Below are 24,953 nucleotides of genomic sequence, written 5' to 3' on the forward strand. Positions count from 1 at the left end.
TTTTTTCTTGTTATTTTTTCTTCTGAGTTGGAATTCCTACATCATGACAAAAGAATGTTCATATGTATCGTTTTATGTCAAGCACAGAAAAGAAATGCATGGCCATCCAATGTGTAAAAAAATGCTCAGCACAACTGGGGTAGACCCACACAGGGTGCTACATAAGCACTTGCCCGATTGCCCAGGTCAATGCGTGAAAATCAAATTCAAGCAAGTGTTTTTGAACAATAGTAACAAATGTTTGCCCGAAAATTTTATCACAACCCTAACCCTAAGTCCCTGCAGAAAATAACACTGAAGCAATTGTTTGAGGCGCAAATATCGTATCACCTTTTAAAACTGCTTTTATACACCTCAACAGATTTACCTGTACATGAATTTCTGATCTCGTGACAAAGTTCAGTCTTTTTTGTTTACCTTTTTGTTGAAGTTTTTGAATTTATACCGTATCCTCGAAGCAAGGAAGCTGAAAGACTGGCCTTGCTTCTGCATTGTTTTTATTGTTTTTTTTTTTTTTGTTTTATTGGGTCATGATCCCAGACAAATGAATTGAATGCGAGCACAAACAAGCATTTCCAATTAAGTAACCTTCATTCTCGATGACTCACAAATGTGGTTAAATGGCGGTTAGGGTTATATTTATCGATAGTTGAGTGGAATGATTGTTTGGTTGTATTACACGTGATCAAGAGTTACATTCTGGTAAGTTTAAAAGCATTGCGCTGTTTGCTCCATGGGGTAAATTGTGTGAGATGTCAAACTCTTGCGCTCGATAAATGTCACACAAATCAAGTGACGATGTGTAAATAATGTGATACAGAATCATCATGCTCACTGGTGTCAAAGTTTCAGTGTTATATTATTATTGAAATAATTACTGTAAAACGAGGCATTTTTGCGTGCATTTTAATTTCGCGAATTTCGCGAGCGCCAAAATTCACGAAATTAAAATGCACGCGAAAGTTTTTGTCTACACTACATGCATTGAATGCCAGTGGCAATTCGCAAAAATTTCATGCCGCAAATATATCATGTTTTACAGTATAATTTTGATAGAATAATAACTTTGCTATCATTTTAAACATGACATATCATATAAAGTGTATTGGTTATGTTTTCAGTAATGTAAAAGTGGAAATTTTTGCAGTGTTGAAATTTTCGCGCATTTCGCGCAACCAGAAACTAGCGCGAAAATAAAAGCATGCAAATATTCTTGCTTGTCATATGTTCCTGTGCATGATGTCTTGATTCTGCGGATTTAAAAACACATGAAACTCTTCTTACACGGCCAAGCGCGAAAAATTGGTGGCGCGAAAATATCCACTTTTACAGTACATGTATGTAAACCCATACAGCTGTATACGTGAATGTGTTTGTGTATGTATATACATGTAATATGTGACTGTTGCCATTTTACCTATTTCATGTAAAATAATGGCAAAGTACCAGGTACATGTATATTATTCTTTTCAAAAGTATGATACAGGAATTGAACCTATTTTCTATTTATTGGTTTTACACAACAAATTTCATTGATTATTATAAGATAATGTTATATTGTAGTTTTGTGTTAAGACAACTGATAGAGTTAAATGCAATTCAGAAGATATGTGTTATTATCATACTTTATGATATTGCACTGTTGTTTTCCATCATGGCACATTATGTCATCTAGACGATTATTGTAATGTGCTCTCTTGGTAGATCCTGATGAAGGCCATGTCAGGCTGGTAAGCTCAAAGGGATGGTACAGTTTTAGTTGAGATGCTGGTTTGAAGTTTCCAACATTTTTTGATAGTGATTTTTTTTTTTTTTTAATAGATATGGTAATGAGAAACCTCTAATAAAGTATGAAAGAGCATATAATTCTAAGAGGAATTCAAGGTTTATTTGAAGAAAATTGGCTTTGAAATGGTTGAAATATATCCAGAACAAAACTATCCCAGTAAAAGGTAGGACCCGCCTTTTATCGGGATTGCTTTATTTCACCGAGTTTTTGGATATATCTCAGCCATTTCAGAACTGATTTTCATCAAATAAACTTTGCATTCCTCACAGAATTGTAGGCTTGTAAACATTTCACAAAGTCATTTCTAGAATATCTTGCGAAAAAGTTAAAAGCTGAATTGTGTAATAACAGTCAAGTGTTCTCATGGTCTACTCAGGGATGCCAAGTTCAAAAAGATTTTATGAGTGAGATTTTCATGACTCGGCATTTCGGCATGCGAATGTGCGCGCGAGCGAAGGTGTGGGAGGGTTTTTTTCCCCCCGTGGCCTCCCACGGTAGGGAGCTTTTTCAATTTTGAGCTCTTAATAGTGCCCTCAGGTGCATACTTAGGTGATTTTTTTTTTACTTATTTTGAAAGACAAAAGGGAAATATGCCTTCAATTGCAACTATCACTTAAATCTTTTGAGCTATGCTCATTGTAATAGGCCCAAGTTGCAGACTTCGCCCGATGCGTGTGAAAAATGGATGTCATGCGCGAGATCGTGAGATGGCCCCTAAATGCTTGAGTCTCACGCAGAATGCGTGAGACTTGGTAGCTCTGTCTACTACTAGCAGTGTTGAGCATTACCGGGCAATGGAGCGGCCAACAATGCATGATGCGTGAAAAAGACAGTGTGGGACCAAGCAGTAGTCAGCATTCACTATTCGTTGTCATCAGTATGATCTTTTTATGTGCAAACCGAAAAGTATGCTGACAGCGGATGAATGAGTAAACGGGACATGCGCAGTATTTTCAGAAACCCAGTAATCTTTTTCATCGGAGCTAAACGTGGCAAGTTTTTGGATTAGTGAGAGGCAGCAGTGTGAACAGCAAGTTTGTGTAATGAATCACACATTTTTGTAATGAGAATATGGCCCAATTATGTTTTTGGCATTAGCAGTTCCACGAAATTTAATCCATTTAATGGCATCACATCGGATCTGCACGAGTCAAAGCGTCAGAATCGTTTGTTTTGATGAGAAATGAAAGACAGGACCCTGTTCACACACATATTTGTTCATGGGACTACTCTGCCCAGTACTTCATTGTGGATCAGGACCTTAAAGATTGATATCCCAGTCCTTGTGTAGGGTACAATGCAGCTCAAATAGAGATTCACGAAAGCTCTCTGATACACTTTGAGAGAGGTACAAAGGACGCTTCATGTTCATCAGTAATGTATGAATGCATTATCTGGGCCCCATTTGATCTTATCAAAAGATATCTGCTGTATGCGCCATATATTTCGTGAATTGGGAATCTCCGACGATTGCGCGAGTGGTCAAATTCGTGATCCTGGAGTCCTGTACTGAATGGAGAAATGTACACGCGTACGTCACATCCACATCAGGATCAGAGTCAATATTTTCGCATTTCTTTAATTTCACGAATTTCGTGAAGCGGACTCGCGAAATTTGTGAAAATAAAAACCTCGTGAAATAATAAGAATATGCAGTATTACAAATTTCCTTACCACACAGGCTGTCATAGACTTTAATATGGTACAAATCAAGTATAATCAATTATAGCTTTCATAAAGCAGGGCCCTGATGTAATTAGTCATATTGGTACAGTCGATAAGCATCCATCAAGAGGTGCTTACATTTTTTTTTTTTTTTTTTTGGTTGATTAGTAGCTATTTTCAAATATTCGCTTAACTTGAAATGAGCTCATGAGTCTACCATCAGAGAGGCAATTGGTTTTATGATGTCAGAAGTTGAATTTGTTTTTTGTTTTTGTTTAGTTTGTCTGTTGGGTGCAGGATTTAGCAATCTTGTTAGAAATTGTGAGCACCCATTGGGTATTTTCATTTAAATGCAAGTGTTGGTATTGATAGTGGTGATTAGGTTTCATCTTTTCAAGTCACCATGCATAACATCATCCAAGTATCTGAACATACCACGCTACCACCTATAAAAGGCTGTATTGAATAAAAGTTTTTCAGCAGACATTTCTGACTTTAAAAAATTAAATGGGCCAACCCAAATGACATATTTTGGTCCATTACCAGGGTTCGAAATTGGCGATGGTCCGCTGGCCATTGGCCACCCGAAATTGAGTCGGACTAGCTAAAAATCAAAAAATTCTGAAGTTACTAGTCCGTCTGGCGAGCCAAAATATTGCTTCAGTGTCAAAATTGATTCTAAGTAGTCCGCATGGCTAGTTAAAAAAAAAAGTTAAGTGCGACCCCTGATTACAGCGAGTCCTGGTCTACAACTTTTTGTGGTTTGAGCTTTGTGGTCATACATGTTGCAGTACAAATGCAAAGCCAGCATATTATGAAATTGATTGAGTGAGACTAAAGTGCTTGATTTTTTAATGTGATTATTACAGCAGAGAGGATGGCGGCCAAACTGCAGAGCAGAGGACTGAATTGTTTCCAACGAGTCATCTTCGTCTTGGTCTGTCTCTGCTGGTTCCTCAATGGCGCCACCTGCGGCAGGCTTCAGTACGACAAATCGGCCTCGCTCATGGAGATGGAGGCAATGCAGCGAGCGCTGTGCGAGGACGGAGGCTCGGGATTCAACTCCTGGGTAGGGGACTGCCTGTCTGAGATATTCATCAAATATGGCTCCAATGACGGCCGCCTGCAGTACGACGGTTTCAAGCTCTTCCTCGACAACGTTGGGCTCGGCGTTGCGAAGAGCAAAGCGGGAGACCCAGGTCATAGTTCGAGTGAGGCGAGCAACGCTTCACACACAGTCCCGCACTCCTCTGATGCGCGGCATCGCAGAGACTCTGCCGATTCCAGTGGCCAAGGGTTGCTTGAAAGCAGTGCGGCCGGTGCCAGCGACAGGATGGCCAGAGATATTGGTGAAACACACGTGGAGAACTTGACCGAAACAGAGGTCAGAAATTCCGCCAACCACAGCCGGAGTCATCCAGATCATCATGTCAACGAAGATCACATCAACCAGGTATGAAGTCACTTTATAAGCTTTTCCACACCAGGTTTAAGTTGCCTTTAATGATTTAGAATACATAGTGTACATTTGATATCAAAAAGAGAATGAAACAGAATGCCACCATGCTTTGGCACTTCTCCATTAGAGGTTAAATGAGTCCTCAGTAAGGCTCAGAATCAATCTCCCACCATTTGGAATTTGCTGAACCAATATGTCAAAAGGGTCTCCCTAGAAACTTGTCTGGCTGACTCAATTTGCTGTGATAAATGCAACTTTCATTCCTGATGAACCCTCCTCATTCGGTAGTTGGTAGGTGAAACCTCATCAATCGTGTGCCCATCATGCACACTCCGCATGAAGATCGATGCACTATGGCCCAATTTGTAGTCTATTATAAAATATTTACGCAGCTACCACGATTTGATATATATGCTCTGAGATTGCAACTCTATGTGTGTACTCTTTCTGTGTACACTTCAAAATATTCTTTGTTACATGCTGTCACTGCATTATTTCACACATTTCTAGTGCATCACCATTTTTGTAGCAATTCCTGCAAATTTCTGAGGGCACATGGAAACTATGCATAACCTTTAAGTAATATGTCATGACACGCTTGCTTCCTCGTGCAACGTACATGGAAGTATTCAAAGGGTTCAGACATTTCTTCAAAGGTGGTTTTGTTTCAGATTTCTCTTCCAGTTCTGCAGCTGCAAGGAAGTCAAAGAGTTCGTTTTGTGTCTATTTTAGAGAAGATTCTTTTCCTGCTGCACCTTTAACCATTCTACTTGTGTTGCATGCATAGATGAACTTGTGAACTTTATCAGACAATGGACCAACTTTATAGAAATTATGCACATTCCAGTTGAGCTTAATACTCTTTGGTTGGGAAATACCTTTCCTGCTCAAGTGCATTATGGTTAACTCCAAAATAGTTGTTTACCTTGACGTTCTCTGCGCAAAGCAGTATTTCCCCCAATTTCTTTTACATGTGCTCACCAACAAGTGTATACAGTGTATGTACAGTGTATTACACATTCAACATGTCTTCTTTTTTTGTGTTCAATAGTTTGTCATGCTTCGTTTGATGAGGAAAAAAAGCATTTGAAAATGACAGCACATCAATGCAGTATATCTTGTGTACTGGTAGATAACGGTTCCACACATATCTGTACCTGTTATTAAGCCCCTTTCAAAATTGGCGTACGACCGCTTGCGACCATTTGGTTGCTCGACAGGCTTCAACAGACTTCTACTGCAGTTGATCTCATCAGGTCGCAAAAAGGCTTACGATAAGTACAAATGCAATATCTGTTGTTCAAGGAAAGCGACCAGAAGAGACCGTAGGATGGCTATAAACGTTGCATTTACTTGCTTATAAATGCTCGTTAGCGGCATTCACATGCAAGTGTTGCATGATTGATTGTGAGTGGCTTTGGCGCCCATCACAATGATTGCACAACTGATAGCATGGTCGTGCAACTGGACGTGAGACCATTCGATCACTCATGTGTTTGAATGAGATCAGTGAGTGGTCTTTGCGCTGTTATTTTCACAAATTTCGTGAATCACGGCTGGACCGTGAATTTAACAACATGCAAAAATGTCGCCTTACACTAGGCTGATAGGGCACTCACGATAGCCTCGTTGTCACATCGCGAAAACAACATGTCGCGAAAATGTCTGTGACTTCCTCACTCGCGAAAATAACAGCTTATACAGTAGCTTCGCAGTATAACAGGGAGGTGTTACATATTGAGGGCCACTCTTATCTTAAATTATGCAAACACATGGATGGTTTCTTAACATCACAATAAGTGTTTAATCGTGGAGCCATAGCTTCTATGGACTAACATTCCTCTATTCTTTGATATCATGCACTGCTTTATCTCTTCAGCAAAAATTTCACATTACATAAAATTGCAAGCCATGTTTTAACCTTATATTTTGAATTAACTACTCAAATTTGCTCAAAATAGTTCAGGAAAGAACTGAAAAGTTGTAAACATAGCTCACATATCTGTTCTTCTGTTTTAAGTTGAATGAAATTATGCAGATCCAATCAGAATATTATTAATTTTTCATGATGTGTGCATATTTGCATATTTTAGTTTCCTGTCTTTTAATCTGACAAATTATCTTTTTAATAAAAAAAACAACAACACCCAAAGTGTGTTTCAATATATTTTCTACTTTTTTGCTGACAACAGTGTACAGTGTAATTTTTTGCAGTGCATTTTGATTTGCTGCTTCTATTCAAAGCACACACATTGATATTGTTGCAAGCACAGTTAAACAGAGAAAGAGAAAGAGCGAACTACCGAAAGAGCCTTTTTCCGCTCTGTGAGTGATAAATCCTGATTGTATCTGTATTGTATGTAAATATTTAAGCTCAGGAATAGAAACAAAACCAAACTAAACTTGTGTTCAGCTAGAAAAGCTGGTTTTAAGCAATTAGGCTATACAGGTTACATAATTCCTTCACAAAGTAAACTAGAAAAGCGCTCTGAGAGCGCAGACCTCCGCTAAGCATGCAGCTTATTTTCACCACTGATATTGTTCTTCCATAGAGATATCAGTGATTTCAACCCTTATGTACTTTCAGCATTGTGTGCTGAAAGTCGCCTGATTTCCCATTATATAGAAGCCTCAGTTAAGTCATAAACTCTCAGTTGCACGGCGCGCCTCGCCCTAGCAGAAACTAGAGCACGCACTTTAGTCTCAAATACGCGCAGCTTGAACTCCCAAGTTCATTTACCCTACCTGCCAAGATATCAAAAATCCGTCATAAATTCCCCCAAAATTGTTGGATCACTACCAAAATTTAATCATCTGTTACTTGTATCATTCTTAACTTTTCCTGCAAGTTTCACCCAAATCTGTTAACTACTTTTTGAGTTATTTTGCTCATGGACAAACTAACTAACTAACTAACAAACAGACAAATCAACGGTAACGAAAACATAACCTCCTCCCTTGGCGGAGGTAACAAAAAAGTAGCAGACATTGATACAGTGTACAACAAAGTATCATTACAGCAGCAACAGCCTCTATTATCTGCATGAAAAGTTGAGAACATTGTGAAGCTCATCTTCACAATTCTCCTGTACGCCAAGGAATAATCACATACATTCTCATGCTGTCATGTAAACTGTGGTACAGTGTTGCGTGATGTGTTGCGATCGGTCATGCAAAAGTCTTGTGTTTTTAGGACAATTGTACCCACTCGCAACACTCACTGGTCATTATAAATCGCTAGCGCTCGTCTGAGCGTTGCACATCTTCCAGCCAACCTAATTTGGCTATTGAGTCGTGCAATTTCTCGTATCAAGTCACGCATTGTTGTGCAGCACTTGGCACGACTGGTCATACCACGTACATGCAAAGTGAATCGATCGCATCTGGTTACCCGTAGATTTCAAGCACGTTCAAAGTTCAGGTGCCACCACCGACAACCATCTCGGTTAATAGTGCAACCTCCCGCAATGAATGCAAATGCTTTTAACGACCCCAAGCAATCAGTTGTGTAGCACCCGAAAACAATTGTTGCCGGGTGTCGTAAACTGGTTGCAGACCATTGTTATGAAGCAGTCTTTAGAACTCCAAAAGTACTGGTAGTCACAAATGGTGCTCAAGTTTATCATGAATGGCACACATGAAATGCTTGAGTTCAGAGGGCTAATGGTAACAACAGAAAAAAAAAAGAACATCAGCAAGTGTGATAACTCTTATGTATATATGCTAAACGTTTTCAGTTCTTTTTGCAAACTACACAGTATACACTGTCGGATGCTAGAAAAAAAATACAAAAAAATGCACAGATGTTTACACATGCACAAAGAGCCAAAGAGCAAATGTACAGGGGCCATGCTGCATTTGTGTGGAATATCAAATTATCTCTACCTTGAGATCACTCATCCTTATAGAATGTAGTGCTAATCTGTCTGTAGTGGTTAATGGTTGATTAACAAAACAAAACAAACTAGTGGATGCAAGACGGTTTTGTCGGTAAAATGGGACAAAAAAGAAACAATGAATAAACAGATTTTGCTCTGCCAAAGCAATTTGAAATGTCTCTGAAAAAAGGCTGCGGAGAAAATGCAGGGATAGAAGTCCCTGTTGGAGGTAATAGGAATAGTTAAGCCCATAGTGTAATCAATGGATTCTGCAATCTACATTGTACTTATCTCAATGGTAGTATGAATTAACTTGGGTTACGTAAGACTTTCAAGAAAGAAACAAACAAAAAACCTTCAAAGAGTTTCATGTGGGTGGTTGTACTAGAAAGGAGGTATTTTAGAGCTTGGAGATAGCGCAAACATGATTAACTTGTGCCCAAAGGACTGTTAGATAACCATGAAACAGTGCTTTTAAAGCTTATATTCTCCAGTCGCAATACAGTTTATAAGCTGTTGGTACCAGAGGCTACTTCAGGCGTGTTCACTCTGCTGTGTTCTTTCAAATTCAAATTGATGTCATTACTACATTTGTACTTATAAAATGAGAAGAAAAAAAATACAGGAAACTATACATGAATTGAAAGAGAAAGTATCTGTTGTCGCCTTCGTAGTGAGATGGGGGCCTTATAACGGGAGTGCACTGTACAGCAAAGTACAACTTGTATGAACCCACACAGGATTGCTCTATCTCACATAGATGTAGAGTTGTTTTATTGGCTGTAAACTTCAAAAGTGAATGCTAAGCTAAACAGTAGTGACAGGAAGTGGGACAAGGGACTCTGGGATGTGTTAAATGTAGGTCCGAGTTCATGGGCTATGAAGAGCTCTGTAGATGGAATGTCATTGTCGGAGCCATGATTGCTAGGGATTAAACTGCAGATCAGTGATTGCAGCGTTTGCGCAAACTACGGGATATCCTGTTGATATGCTGATATGGGTTAATGAGATAGGTGTATTCATGATGACCAGGAACTTTTGGGGAAAAAACAAAACTAAACAAAACTAAACAAATGCCAAGGTCAGAGAATAAACTGCCACTATCAGTTGGAACACATAGATTTGTATTTGTTTAAAATTATTATTACTTGCTATTTTGTATGTTCCAGGACTGGCTAAAACGGGAAGCTGACGAGAATGAGTTCAGCTGACGAGAATGAGTTCAAATTGTTTGACTCTGTGAAACCAATCTGAGACATGGCACCAATATGATGTACAGGTCTGAGTGCACACAAGTATGAATTGTGTGCATCAGGCAACTGTGGAATAGTTTTTTTTTTTAACCCATGGGGTTTCATGGATTGAGTTTAGACTGGATTCCATAGTTTAGACAGTGACGGATCCAGGCTCATCAAAAACTCATTCTTTATTGTTTCTTGCATGCCCTGTGTAGTCATATCCAGGAGGTACAGTACATTACAGAGCAGGATGTTGAAAGTGATTGTAAAAGTGATTAACTGTAGTTCCTTGCATCATGAAATGCAGATTACGTAAAAGGAAGAATGTGTGGCATGTCTCAGAAAAAAAAAAGGACAATCAAAGTGTGCAAGATTTCACACTATTGATTTCTCACCTGACATATTTGAATGACTAAACCTAGAAAGAGAAAAATTAAAACTACAAGGTAATTAGTTGAAGACTAGCTAGGCCCTGTTGCATAAAACCCTTACCGCTGGACTTACCGCTCCTTTCTAGCGGTAAGTCTTCAAATTAGCGGTAAATTTTATAATCCTTGATGCTGATTGGCTGTGATGCCTAATTTTGACGGTAATTACCGTTGAAATTCAACGGTAAGTTTTATGCAACGGGCCCCAGGTGTGGCATTATTTATATCCAATTAGTCTCCAAAATAGATATGCTGAATTTTGGTTAAAAAAAAAAAAGATCGTATTTCTCTTATGTTGGACACATAATTTTTCATATGTGGACCAGAAATGTTAAAATAGACATCATAAGAATGTACAAAGTGCCCTCAACATGAGTACATTTAGATGTTGTACTTATGAAAAAGTCTGTTTTTCATTTTTCATTTACATCTAATATTGAGTGCCTGAAATTTAGCTAAAATGCTGACCAGAAATGTTAAAATAGACATCATAAGAATGTACAAAATGCCCCCAACATGAATACATTTTGATGTTATTTTTTTCATTTACATCTAATATTGAATGCCTGAAATGTAGCTAAATGCTGAACTTTGTTCCATCGCAGACTTCCCTTACACATGTATTTGTTTTATGTTTCATCCCTGCTTACTGAATATTTTACTGTGAAAGTAATTGTTTGAAAAAAAAAGAAAGGCCTGTGTGGAAAATATTGGAGATGTGTGCAAAGATTTTGAGTGACATCAGGCAGAGTATATAATGAGAAAGGGCAGACAGGGCAACATATAGACGGGTATTGAATACTGTGCCAAATATATAGCGAGTCTAGTGTTTTTGTGAACCGAGACTTCCTGACAATTTCACGAGTGGTTTAAATTTGTAGTTGTGGAATTTTCAATTTTGACAGTCAGGTGAAACTGTTATCTCACAATGTCAGGATCTACTCAAGGCCTTCTGGGAGGATAGTGCAGTACAGTATAGCAGATCCATGCTAGTTGCTATACACATGTAGCAACATTTCTAGTTTTTTTTGTTTTTTTTCGTCTGACTGTTTCCTACGTTTTCTCTGACAGAAAACCTGCCATCATTGGCATTGTTAATGTGTGGTATGTTACTTTGTTTCGTCTTTGATTGCCTTTTAGCAATGAATAACATTCTCTATGTTTTCATTGTTTCTACAATGTAATGCATGAACCCGTAGCCCTTGTATCAAATAATATCTCATTTTTGTAAGCATACTTTGCAGGAGGAATCAGATAAGTTTTAGATTTGATTTGATGTTGTTCACACTTTTCTTTTTCTCTTTGTGTCTCTGTCTTTCTTACTTTTCCCTTTGTCTGTCCTTCTCTCTATTCTCCTTTTCCTATTCTTCTTCTTGTTTTTTGTTGTTATTCTGTTCTGTATGTATTTTTCTCGCTTTGTCTCTATTTGTATCACACTATATCTTTCTCCATCTCTATTTATGTTGTTCTATATATTTCTCTTGTTATCTCTGTTTATATCATTTTATATCTTTCTCCCTCTGTCTATTTGTGTCTTTCTATATCAATCTCCCTCTGTCTGTCTGTATTTGTATGTTTCTATATCTTTCCCTGGCTGTCTCTGTCCCTGCATGCATCTTTCTATATCATTCTCCCTCTGTCTATTTGTATCTTTTTATATCTTTCCCTTGCTGTCTCTGTCTCTATATGCATCTTTCTATATCATTCTCTCTCTATCTGTCTATTTGTATCATTCTACATCTTTCCCTTGCTCTCTATGTCTCTATTTGTATGTTTCTATATCTTTCCCTGGCTGTCTCTGTCCCTGCATGCATCTTTCTATATAATTCTCCCTCTGTCTATTTGTATCTTTTTATATCTTTCCCTTGCTGTCTCTGTCTCTATATGCATCTTTCTATATCATTCTCTCTCTATCTGTCTATTTGTATCATTCTACATCTTTCCCTTGCTCTCTATGTCTCTATTTGTATGTTTCTATATCTTTCCCTGGCTGTCTCTGTCCCTGCATGCATCTTTCTATATAATTCTCCCTCTGTCTATTTGTATCTTTTTATATCTTTCCCTTGCTGTCTCTGTCTCTATATGCATCTTTCTATATCATTCTCTCTCTATCTGTCTATTTGTATCATTCTACATCTTTCCCTTGCTCTCTATGTCTCTATTTGTATGTTTCTATATCTTTCCCTGGCTGTCTCTGTCCCTGCATGCATCTTTCTATATAATTCTCCCTCTGTCTATTTGTATCTTTTTATATCTTTCCCTTGCTGTCTCTGTCTCTATATGCATCTTTCTATATCATTCTCTCTCTATCTGTCTATTTGTATCATTCTGCATCTTTTCCTTGCTCTCTATGTCTCTATTTGTATGTTTCTATATCTTCCTGTGGCTGTCTCTGTCCCTGCATGTATCTTTTTATATCTTTCCCTGGCTCTCTCTGTCCTTATATGTTTCTTTCTATATCATTCTCCATCTGGTCCATTGGTATCTTTCTATATCATTCCCTGGCTGTCTCTGTCCGTGGCTCTTGCCATCTCTGCATCTCTCTGTTTTCTGTGCATCTCTCTCTTGTATTTCTCTTTGCCTATTGCACTTCTATGTCCGTCCATCTCTCTGCTCTCTCTCTCTCTCTCTCTCTCTCTCTCTCTCTCATGGCTGGCCTCATGTCTGTCCCTGACTGTAGTGTCTCTCTCCTGATGAGATCCTGGATACTGTCAGCCTCATCCCGTCTCAGGGAATCGGCCCCGTCCAGTTCCTCCAGCTCTGCCCCATCCTCCTCCAGCAGCTGGACAGCCAGGTCTGCGTGGTCTACGATGTCCACCTCCATGATGACCACCATGACCACGACCACCACGACCACGACCACCACGACCATGACCATGACCACGATCATGATCACGATCACCACGACCATGATCACAATGCCACAGAGGGTACGCCTACCGATGCTGCTGCTCGCAGGGAGTCACTTGCACAAGGTCAGTTTTCCAAACACACCAAGACTTAGGTGGTCAAGATCAAAGTGTCATTATCATTTTTTTTTTGTCTTCACAAATGACAATCATGTTTAGTGTGTGTACGGTTGTTATTCATGTTCAGTTCAATTTCATTCACGTAAGTTCAAATCCATTCCATTCAGTGCAGTTCAATTCAATGCATTTCATTCAATTACATTCCAGTCCAGTCGAATACAATCTAGTCCAATCCAACCCAATCTAGTCCAATCCAACCCAATCCAATCCAATCATCTCTTCCCTTAGTGTTTACAATTCATTAATATCTCTTCCTTCTTTCTGCCCCAATTTGTGCTCAATCATTTCAACAGTTGAATATGATGTATGAAGTTCACAATTCCTGCTGCTGTCGAATGGAAAGTATTTTTTAAGGGGGTAGAGGATGCTACAGAAACATTGTTTTGTAAAAGTAATGGAAGTAGATTTGGAGGATAATCCACCTAGCTACCAATGAAAATATCATAGTTGGCACTAAGTATGTGTGTGAGGATTTGTGTAGAGGTGTTTCCACTCAATGTATGAAATGCCATCTAACCCCATGAACTTTCCGTCATTATATTTTCAAAACATCCATTTTGAAGGTTACTTTTAGTTACATCTCAGTGCTTGGAGTACAAAGCAGTGGTAGAAGTAGTCTCGTGTCAAGGAGGCGCTTTCAGCAAGGTTTTGTGGCTTTTTTGTTTTAAATGTCAAAGGCAACTTGACAGTCACATCAAGACCATGCAGTTTGCGTCAGAATAGTTTTAAGTTTTACCACGCAAGAAGAGAAAGATATTGATAGAATAAGTTCCGCCTTTTTTTAATTAGTTTTTTTTTATTATCTTTTTTATAGGACTCCCCCTTCCGTTGTTCACACCATTAAGCTGATTGCATACATTTTTAATATGGTGCCTGTGCCATCCCCCTCACAGCCTGTCTCTGCAAGGACAATAATTCCACACGACGACATGTTTAATTAGTAAATGATGCATTGTGGACCTAATGGAAAATAGACAATAAAACAAGAAAGATGGCTTTCGTTTTGACGTGGGCGAGTGAAGTATTCTACGTCATTATTGTCAGGATGACGCCATTGTATGACCAAAGGCTACCTTTGTAGTGTATTGTTGGCCAGCACTTGAAAAAAAAAAAAAAAAAAAAAATGGCATCTCACTTCTGAATTGATCGACACTTCCGGCCCACACAGCGGAGGCTAATCAAGTACAAGATCAGTGTCGTCTCAAATTAATAACAGACTTGTGCTCCTGATTCGCCGAAAATGACTGTGTAGCTTTTTCCAGGAATAGTTCTACTCATTGAGATGTTCTTTTTATGTTCATATAATCTTTTTTTTTCCATTGGGCATTAATTGATATCGAGAAAGAATTATAGAGAAGCAAGAAAAAGAAACGGAATAGGAATGATGAAAGATGGAAAAGGTTGATGGAAGAGAAGGGAATGGAAATGAGAGAATGAGAGGAATGAGAAAGGTAGGAAAGGTAATTGAGAAATGGACGAGAAAGGGGTGGAGAACAGAAGGAAAGAAGATTCATGAGATGTTAACTCTTTTGTGTGCTACAGTTTAAACTTCCTGCTTACCACATTATTCTGAGACTATAATGCATTTAAAGGGCTTTTTAAAGGGCATTGTGTCTCAAAGCCATGTAAGGTTTCATGGAAGCACTTGTTCTAGAAATGCAAAACAGCAAAATTTGCATGACAGACAGAATTGCAAGCTTTGCGGTGATGTACATTCCGTGACAAAAGCTGTGGCTGATTTTCTAGCAAATGACCACCAGTATTAGAAATCAACCGGTTTGTGCATGATCTTGCGCTTGAACAAAGTATGCGAAGTTGACAAGGGGTCAACTGAACTGGGCATGCGAATGTTGCACTCAGAGAGTTGAAGTAAACTCCACACTATAACCCCCCAATGGACCACTACCACATTGATATACACCCACAAGCTTGCCATGTGACAGGCCTGGTCGTACTATCAGTGCTACTTTTTTGGTTGCTATTGATATTACTCATACCAATCAAACAGAAGAAAAAAAGAAGAAACAAAAACAAATTCTAGTGCAAGTTTTTTCCTTTCACACAACCATGATATGCGTATCTCAATCTGTCCCATTTCCTGATCCACAAATGGCAAATTCTTCTATTCCTGCGGGTCATTGTCATAAAAGAATCTCTCCAAGGTGCTGTTCACATGCTTTCATAAAATCAGGCACTCCTGAAAGAGCTGTACTTGTTTGTTCACAATTTCATTGCCATAGTTTAGGAGTTTTTGTCATTGGGGATTTTAATATAGATTACATGCCTGTTTTTGCATTCTCGTACAAACTCATTTTTTCTGTGAAGTGAAAGTGGTTAGATTATTCTAGGTGCACTCATGCTATTGATTGCCATAATAAAATGCCTTTCCATATGTCACAGCCGTGTACAACATAACACATTCCTACAATTCTTTGAATTCATGATTTTTTTTTTCAAAGATTGATATCAAAATAACAAAAGTCCCAGACCCTGCAGTGCATGTTTTGGCCACCTGTCAGATTTAATCCCCAAGTAGCAGTTACCTAATAGGATTCCAGCTGTGTAGATGGGATCACTAAGCTCTCAAATTGCAAGCTTACATGTAAGAAAGGTGCGTGATGAAAAACTTGATTTGGTGCCAACAGACTAGAGTGTGAGGTTTGCGTAGCTTTCAAAAATTTAGAATGAAATAAATCCTGTTTTGAAGAAATTAATTTTTCTTTTTCTTTCAGCAAACAGCAAATGTGCTGATGATAGGAGAGCATTTGTGTATTTGATATTTCATTCTCTGCATTTGCTAATGTCTTGTCGGCTGATGTGACATTACAGTGTGGGGCTACTCCATCGGGGCTGTGACACTGATCAGCGTGGCATCCATTACTTGCATCATGATGGTGCCGTGCATCGAACGCTTCCCCATCGCGTACGGTCGTCTGCTCTCCTACCTCGTCGCCATGGCAGTGGGGACGCTCAGCGGTGACTCGGTTCTCCATCTCTTACCTCATGTGAGTCTTGAGAAAGATGCCCTCCTCCTCCTCCTTCTCCTCCTCGTGCTCCTGCTCCTGCTCCTGTGTCTGCTTCTCGTCTTCTTCCTCTTCCCCTCATCCTCCTTTTCCTCTTCTTCCTTTTCCACCTCTTCCTCCTTCCTCTTCCTCTGCTTCTCTCTTTTCTTTTTCTTCCTCCTCCCTCTCCTCCTCTTCCTTTTCCTCCTGTTCCTGTTCCTCTTCCTCCTCCATCTCTTCCTCCCCTTCTTCTTCCCCTCGTCCTTCTCCTCTTCCTCCATCCTATTCTTCCTCCTTCCTTTCCTCCTCCTCCTCTTCCTCCTCCATCTCTTTCTCCCCTTCTCTTCTATCTCTTCCTCCCCTCCTCCTTCTCCTTCTCCTTCCCTTCTTCTCTTCCTCCTTCTCCTCTTCCTCCTCCTTCTGCTTTCTCCTCCTCCTCCTCTTCCTCTTCCTCCTCTTCCTCCTACTCTTCCTCCTTCCCTTATCCTTCTAAATGGAAGGATGGATAATTCAGACACAGCAGACATAGCCTAAGATTCTCCTTAACATTACCTTCTCTTTTACTTTTGATACAAAGACAAGTCTTTTTGTCTGCAGTGTTTACTTTACACCTTTAAGCAAACTTTGAGCCAATTTTTTTTTCCATAATTCAGGCCACAGGGTTCTTAATTGTCTACTACTGATATGAATACAGTGTTATTGCTTCAAAAGTATAGTAAGTACATGTATCTGTGATGGAAAAATTCAGCAAAACTTTCTCATATTATTGTAATCTTTTCACACACAATTATATTATATACCCCTCCCTTCCTATTTCATTGACAAAGACTTTCTTAAAGGTAGGGAATACCTTTTACAGACCTCCCAAAATGCAGCAAAACATTAAATATGAACCTCAGGGGACTTGTTTAGGCCAATGCTGAGAAATTTGGAAGTCAACAGTTATCTACAATTTGAATAATGCACAAAACTCAACTACTCAGCTTAGTTCTGTGTGTCAGCCACACTTAAGCCTTTTTGTTGCAGTCTTCTGTATTTTTTATCTATAAACACAAATCTAAAAGTATAAGAGCTGATGTAATAACATATAGATTGTGTGGCAAGAATGTATGTAGAAATGTTTGTAAGTTTTGATGAACTTTCACCACAAAATATACATGATGGACACACATGCAGTGCATGGGTCTGCAAAGGTAGCCTAGTAATGTACTGGAATTTACGGTGAGCCCCGAAAAAAATTCAATTCAAAATCTAACGGTCAATAAAAATGTACTAAATGTTACCTTCCACTTTCAATACTTTATGGGAGTTTCTAAAATGATACTCTCTTCAACATACCACTGTATTTATACAACTCTTCATTTAAGGCATGCAAATGGGATTCCCTACCTTTAAGGAGCAAAACAGAAAGAAGTATATTCCTGTTTTTGCTTTAAAATTTTTGCACAACATAAAACACCAGACCCTGTGACATGATAGTATAAACGACTTCCTCAGTGATGGCACATATTTTATATTCTACAGTCTCGTATGATAGCCTACAAATTTGTGGGGTTTTTTTCTTTTCTTTTCTTGCAATCTTTTTTCTTTCTTTCAATGCAGGCATTTGGACTTCACGGTCACAGCGAAAGTGTCGGAAATTCTACCGCTGGCCACGGGCACTCTCACGCCGCTGCGGCGGGGGAGGCAGGCCTGGACAAGAACTTGGTCGTGTGGCGTGGCTGCACGGTGCTGGTCGGCATCTTCAGCTTTTTCATCTTCGAGCAGGTGATGAGGATGTGCCAGAAGCAGCCGAGAACAAAACTGGTAAGATGAGATTAAGATTGGTGAGATTATGCCCAGCTGCTAAGCTCTTCAGTGCGAGGTACCTCTGTTCTCTGTCCTCTTTTTATACGACACAGTTTTGTTCTCAGCTTGACGTCTTTTCCTTCCTCAACTTCTGTTCTTTCTTCTTTTTCTTCTTCCTTTTTTTTCTTTTTCTTTTTTTTTTCTCTTTCTTCTCCCTGAGGTCTTCTCTTGTCCTTATTCATATTTTTCACTTCTTCTTTGTTTCTTGCCCTTCCTCTTTGTTTGGCAATCTTTTTTTTTTCTCTTTATTTTACTCTGCTTGTACAACTTGTATTCTTCCTCCTCTTGTTCATCTTTTGCAGGGTTTTCCAGTGACTGGAAAGTCTGGCAAGTTCTTATTTGCACAACTTATCCTCTTTGATTTTTTTTTTCCTTTCCGCACAAAGATTTTCAAGCTTCGTATTTTTTTCCCTCTTATTTTCTCTGTCTATCTCAAGCTGTGTGACCTTCTGTCTCTTTGTTGTCATCTCCAAGTCGGCGTTCTTCGTCTGAAAATGTAAATGCAAACGTAATTCCAGGAGACCTGCAATTAGACTTGGGGCTTTGCCACTTTTCTGAGTCCACGTTGAATCCTATCGATTATAAAATGTTTTCATGTTGTGGTGAGAGACAGTCAGAAAGTTTTCAGGCTTGGCGATCCATTCAATCATGGTTGTGCTCATTGTAAATTACAAAGCATGTTTGCTTAAATTCTTATAAATTGTTGTTTCTACTTTTAAAAAATTGAGTGGGAAATGTGTTCCTTGTCAGAAGAATGCTTTCAGAGTAGCAAACGGTGAGTCTGTCTACACAAGGGACGTGTTTTTGTTTTGTGTGTTTGTGTCTGTGTTTGTGTGTCTGTATATTTGGTGCGTCTGTATGTTGGTCTGCAGAGCAAAGCTGCAGCTTTGTACAGTGGTGATGGATTGATGCGATGTACTGAGTATGTGCCTCGAAGTTCTCAGTTGGAAGCTACGAAATTTTACACTCACATACTTACATTTTGGCTGACTTTGAATAGTTGTAATCATTTAAACCTTTTTCTTTTTAACTGCGTTCTTCTCTTCTAATCAAATCGAGCATGATTAGAGAAAGTGACTGTCAAGGGTTCTACATAAAGACGAAAGATGAGCGTCTGTATGATATTACTCCCTCCCTTAATGCATTTCAAAATCATTCAACTGAAAGTTAACCTTATGGACTCTGACTGGTATCGTAAAATGTAGGTACTTATGGAGGTCAAAGTATAAGAGGCATATTTCAGTCACTTGTCTAAACTGACCAAATATTTGCAGCCGCTGTTGTGATGGATTTGAAGATGCGTAGCTTATATGTCTTCATGTCTAAGGGCTTTGATCTGAGTGTGTCATTAGTCTCCAATTTGCAGTTTATGAGCGAGGGTGTTTGCATGTGACTGCTAATTGTCGGTGAGGGGCAGTGTTTACATCCAGACTTTGTTTATAGCATGCACAGTTGTGAAGTGTTGCACAGTTTTAAGATTGCTGTGATGGTGTGTGTGTGTGTGTGTGTGTGTGTGTGTGTGTGCTGTTTCAGACTGCAAGATTTGTGCCTTGCGTTTCTGAGGAAGCAAGAATATTAAAAGACATCCGTTTTAATTGGACTTGTTAGCAAGCCAGCAAAGAGTTGCATATTTTGGTAGAAAACATTGATTTCAGACTTAGCAATCATTCCACAGTGAGCACTGTTGCAGATTTCAGTGCTGACACACTAATTGTGTAAATCTGATAATATTCATTGCATGCTTGTAGTGGTGTTGGCATAATCAGGGTTTTTGACTGAGGTTGCTAATATACTGGTATTGGGTGCATGTGATAGTACAATTAATGTATTCAGGGATGATGGATTATGCATATGTTTGAAAATATGCATGCATACAGATCAGACAAATTAATATAATATCTGCTTCTATTTCATTAATTGTGCAAATAATTCAGCTAATATTTGAAGAAATCATCTAATTTTTGTTTCATATCAATGAATTTGAATGTTAACTTAAAGTATGTGCGGGTGTATGCTGTTTCATGTGCATGAACCATGTCTTTGATTTGACATTTTGGTAAATGGAACTGTCATATGCAGCATCCTTTTCATTATTTTCTTTTTGTCAATCAGGGAGTACAAGGTGATTAGGTATTCACAGAATTCTGACTAAATTGACAGCTTATTAAACCGAGCATGCGCCATGAAATCATACGTCACTCTAACAGGACCAATCATATATTGCATTCTATTCTGAACCCCACCCCGATTTTTGCCTGTGAAGATCTCCCTGGTAATGGATCAGCCCAGTCAACCAGATGGCAGTTGCCATAGTGACCACATCGAGGCAAGTGATGTTGTGTGTCATGAATGACCACATTGGTAGAAGCATGAAATTTCACTCCATGTTTTGAGTCACTGTCAGCAAAAATTTTGTTTTCCTCTTTCCGCTGACATTATGTCATAGTTCAGTTAAATTAAATTCTACTTTGTTTCCACCAAGAAAAGCTAATGCATAATACGAACTACACATTTGACAAATTATATTATATAACAATTTGTAAGATATACAATGTATGATACAAAATATACTTACAAATGAAAAGAATGAATGAATGAGAGGCATATTGCATAATTGCAAGGATGACAAAAGAAAATACAGCAATGGAAAAGAGTGATGTACTTAAGACCAAAGCTTTTGTGATCACTCAAAATAGAATATATGCCAAAAATGACAAAAATAACAGTGTTGGAAAAATGAGCAAAACAGTACACACAAATGGACACATTTTACATGGTGTTCATTTTCCCCCCTTTTTAAATAGGGGGATATTTCATGTTGTCTTTGAAGTGCATGATTCTACTTGAAGTTTTATAGCTGCATTATAGCATTTTATTTGTTTAACACAAAAGGCGCAGTCAGACTGGCAAAAGATCGAGAAGGTTAAGATTGCGATTAAGATCTCAAAGTTTTGCCAGTGTGACTGCAAACTTCCCGCGAAACCTCCCGCATAACTTCTCACGAAACTTTCCACTCCAACTAGGGATATTTTCCTCACCCCCGCAAAACTTCTCGATCTTTTGGCAGTGTGACCACTAGCAACTAAAACTTTGCCTTATTTTATTTTTCACGTGACCAATCCACCACCTGTTTGCAAGCGGTGTCTCTGAAGCGCAAGGCCATTGTCATGTACAGGGGTGCATTGTTACATCACAATCACTAGCCATCGGACAGCGCCCTCTTTCTTCTTTCTTGCCCACGCGCATGCACCAATGACCCAAACTTCTCGATCCAAAGATCGAGACGTTTGGCTGCCAGCATGACTGCACGACAAAAGATCGCAAAAACTTTGCGGTCTTATACTTCTTGATCTTTTGCCAGTCTGACCGTGCCTAAAGTGTCACTCTCTCTTTTGGCTCTGCATATTTTCTTCTTCTGCATGAATAATGTCTTTCCTCTTATATTTCAATCATTTCAACAAAAGAGAAAGAACTAGCATTCCAATTGCATTCCACATGTTTCCACTTGTTTCCAGCATTTGATTTATATTTTTCAACAGACACAAAAGAATTAGAGTAAAATGCATGCAAAGTTTCTTATCTACACCTTGTCTTGCACTACTAACCACCTCCCCACTGCTTTTGATATTTCTGCAGTTCAGTTTGTTTGTGTGTTTTTTATGTGTTTTTTTGTTTGTTTGTTTGTTTGTTTGTTTCACCTTTATCATGAATATGATGTCCACTTAAGGTTCTGTGTGCCATAGAATAGTTTCTCAAATGCCTTCAAGAAAGTTAACGCAAGTACTGTATACGCCATATATTTTGCAAGTCTAAATTTTCGCGAATCGGGAATTCCCGACGATTTCGCAAGTGGTTATATTCGCGATCGTGGAATCTGTGCTGAACGGAGAAGTGTACACGCGTATGTCACATTCACATCGGGATCAGAGTCAATATTTTCGCGTGTCTTTAATTTCGCGAATAGCACCTGACTCGCAAAATTCGCAAAAATAAAAACCTCACGAAATATTCGGCGTATACAGTATGGTGTCACTGTTGTTTTTATTGTGTGTATGTGTGTGACGTGTGCATGAAACAACGTTGTTGTACTGGTATATCGAGAATGTGATGGCCACCCAAGGTTCTGCGTGCCATGGAGTAGTTTCTCAAATGCCTTTACAAAAGTTTGCAAGATTATGCTGTTCTTGTTGTTTTCATTGTGTGTATGTGTGTGATATGTTCCTTTCTCTTTGCCATAATAACAATTTCCCTTTATGCGTCAATGGTTTCTCCTTGTCTTCCTTGTTTTTTTTTGTTTGTTTGTTTGTTTGTTCTATAAGGAGACACTATTAACACTGCTGCATGGAATAAAAGGAGTAGATATATGTTAGTGAGACTCCTGGGGCAATCAGGCTAAATCTTGTCAGTTCATCCTGTGGGAATCTTATGGAAACCTTTTTTTTTTTGGTCTTCTCACCATAATGTTGGTATTTCACTCCGAATATAAACTACTCTATCACTTATATGAACAGATATACTGTACAATAGCTATTAAAAGCAAGGATATTGTCTCTTGACATGTTGTTCAGTGCAAGTCTGTATGAGATCATTGATTGGTCATGACTCTGCAAGAAAATGAAATCTTGACTCAATCTGTGGAAATGGAAATAGGAATAAATACAACTTGCCTATTGATCAGGAAAAATAGAGATCAGCTTGCAAGTTTGTTTTTGTTTTTGTTTTGTCTATATTGTGCAAAAGCAAACAAAAATTATTCGTGTGTCTATGCATGGCAGAGTTCAAAATAAGGCTATAAAGTATGATTTGCTGGTTCTCAGACAAATACATTCCAGAAAAGCCTAGATGCAAAACAAACATTGTTATGTATTCTTGTAATGTAGAAATAAAGCTGTGTTCACCTTGCACAGTTTGAATACGCACTATTAAACAAACTGACAAATAAATGCTTGCTCTTAACAATAAGTTGCCCAGGGAATTCTTTGCTATTGTGTGCATTCACGGGTACATCATGAAAACGGGTGCATCATGAAAATTACAGTAGTTTGTTTTTTTTTTCTTTGCGCATTTTACATTATTCCATGTGAGGACAATATCTGAACTTTTTTGGTTGTTACTCTTTATGACCTGATCATTGTAGATTTGTTTGTTTTGTTTTCTTTTCCCCCATTTTTTTTTTTGCATTGTTTAAGCACTTCTCTATTGAAAGTGAAAATTATAACCAAAGCCATCCAAGTCATATTAGTACAAATGGATAATGCAAAGTGGTACAATCAGAAAACTTCTTGTGAATTTCCGTGTGAACTTGGTGTGTCACAGTGTCCAAGTTGAGTAACTCACAGCCCAGTGGGGGAACAGAGGGGAGAGTCTGTTTACATTGAAAACAGATGATGAGTGTCACAGTGTAAATTGTCATTGGCGGATGATACGTCATGGTGTACTCAAAATTTGTTACTGAGTTGCATTGAAATAAGCTATAATCCCTCATTTCTGTGAATTTAATCATATATTCTCATGCCCCTCATCTCTATTTTTCTACCTAGATTCAAAGTGATTTTTTTTGGGTGTTTTTCTTATCAGTGTTAAAATAAACTTCAGGTGGCAAGAAAAGCGAGTGAGAGGGGAAAAAAAAAAAGTCAGCAACTTCAAAATATCACAGATGTTTACATGTTTGATTTAAGTGCAAGTATACTTGTTGGGTCCACATGTTATTTAAACAAACAGGAGAAATGTGATGAAGTATATTTACAATGACACAATCAGAGCCTCCCAATATCAAGCCAAGTTCAGGGTGAAGAGAAAAACTAGGATTATTAGTTCACAGAGGTCTGCACACTGATTATTTCATGTAGTTTAATGCATTTCCATGATTTGATATAATCGTGTATGTTCTCAAATTCCTAGTGGTTTTGTTTTTTCTTTTGTGTAGTTAAAATGCTTGCAATAGGAAACAAGGAGCTAGTGTGCCTCTTCCACACAAGTATATTTATGAAAGAAAGTAGTGGTGGGATGTTACTAGATTGATTTTATTTTCAGCAACTGATTGACTGTGAGTGGGACTATGGTGTGCACTGCTAAAACTTTGTCAGATAATATCAAATAATACAACAGTTACTTGAGGCTGACGCTTCCACGTCAGAATGTGTAACTGGAAGGTATCCAAAGGAAAAAAAAAAATGGAGCTAGTGTGTATCTTTAATATCTTAGAAATTAAATCAACGTGGGACATTACTAGGTTGATTTTATTTTCAGCAGCTGATTGAGTGTGAATTGAACTATATTGTGCACTGCTAAAACTTTATCAGATAATATCCAATAGTGCAGAGGCTATTTGAACTCATGGAGACCCCAATTGCCCCTTTACTCTGGGAAGTACAATTTGTTACCGTGCTCAGGATGACATTAATAAGATGCTATTGAACAAACAAAACAGTAAGGATTTCATTCAAAACCAGAATTGAAGCAAGATAGTTATAAACATGTTTAGGACTTTTAAAAGTGTCAGATGTCCACACAAAACAGTAACACTAGTATATAGCAGTAGCTAGTAGTGATTTGTACCATTCGGTGAAGATATGTGAAATTTCAAACTTCATTAGTCTTATTCTAATACAATTGAC

The 24,953-nt window shown here is 38.4% G+C and overlaps 1 protein-coding gene across 1 annotated transcript in view; it reads left to right on the forward strand.

Annotated features, from left to right (window-relative positions):
- The window catches only part of LOC139741181 (zinc transporter ZIP6-like), a 52,351-nt gene that overhangs the window by 8,481 nt on the left and 18,917 nt on the right, over positions 1 to 24,953 (forward strand). Inside the window, exons 2-6 of the mRNA XM_071651773.1 lie at positions 4,324 to 4,907; positions 13,138 to 13,432; positions 16,316 to 16,491; positions 18,091 to 18,294; positions 20,600 to 20,674. Of these exons, the coding sequence (XP_071507874.1) occupies positions 4,324 to 4,907; positions 13,138 to 13,432; positions 16,316 to 16,491; positions 18,091 to 18,294; positions 20,600 to 20,674 (1,334 nt within the window). The remainder of the gene's footprint in view (positions 1 to 4,323; positions 4,908 to 13,137; positions 13,433 to 16,315; positions 16,492 to 18,090; positions 18,295 to 20,599; positions 20,675 to 24,953) is intronic.

Source organism: Diadema antillarum, unplaced genomic scaffold (assembly GCF_040938485.1).
Source record: "Diadema antillarum isolate AM-2024a unplaced genomic scaffold, OU_Dant_1.0 seq00000908_RagTag, whole genome shotgun sequence".
Taxonomy (NCBI): domain Eukaryota; kingdom Metazoa; phylum Echinodermata; class Echinoidea; order Diadematoida; family Diadematidae; genus Diadema; species Diadema antillarum.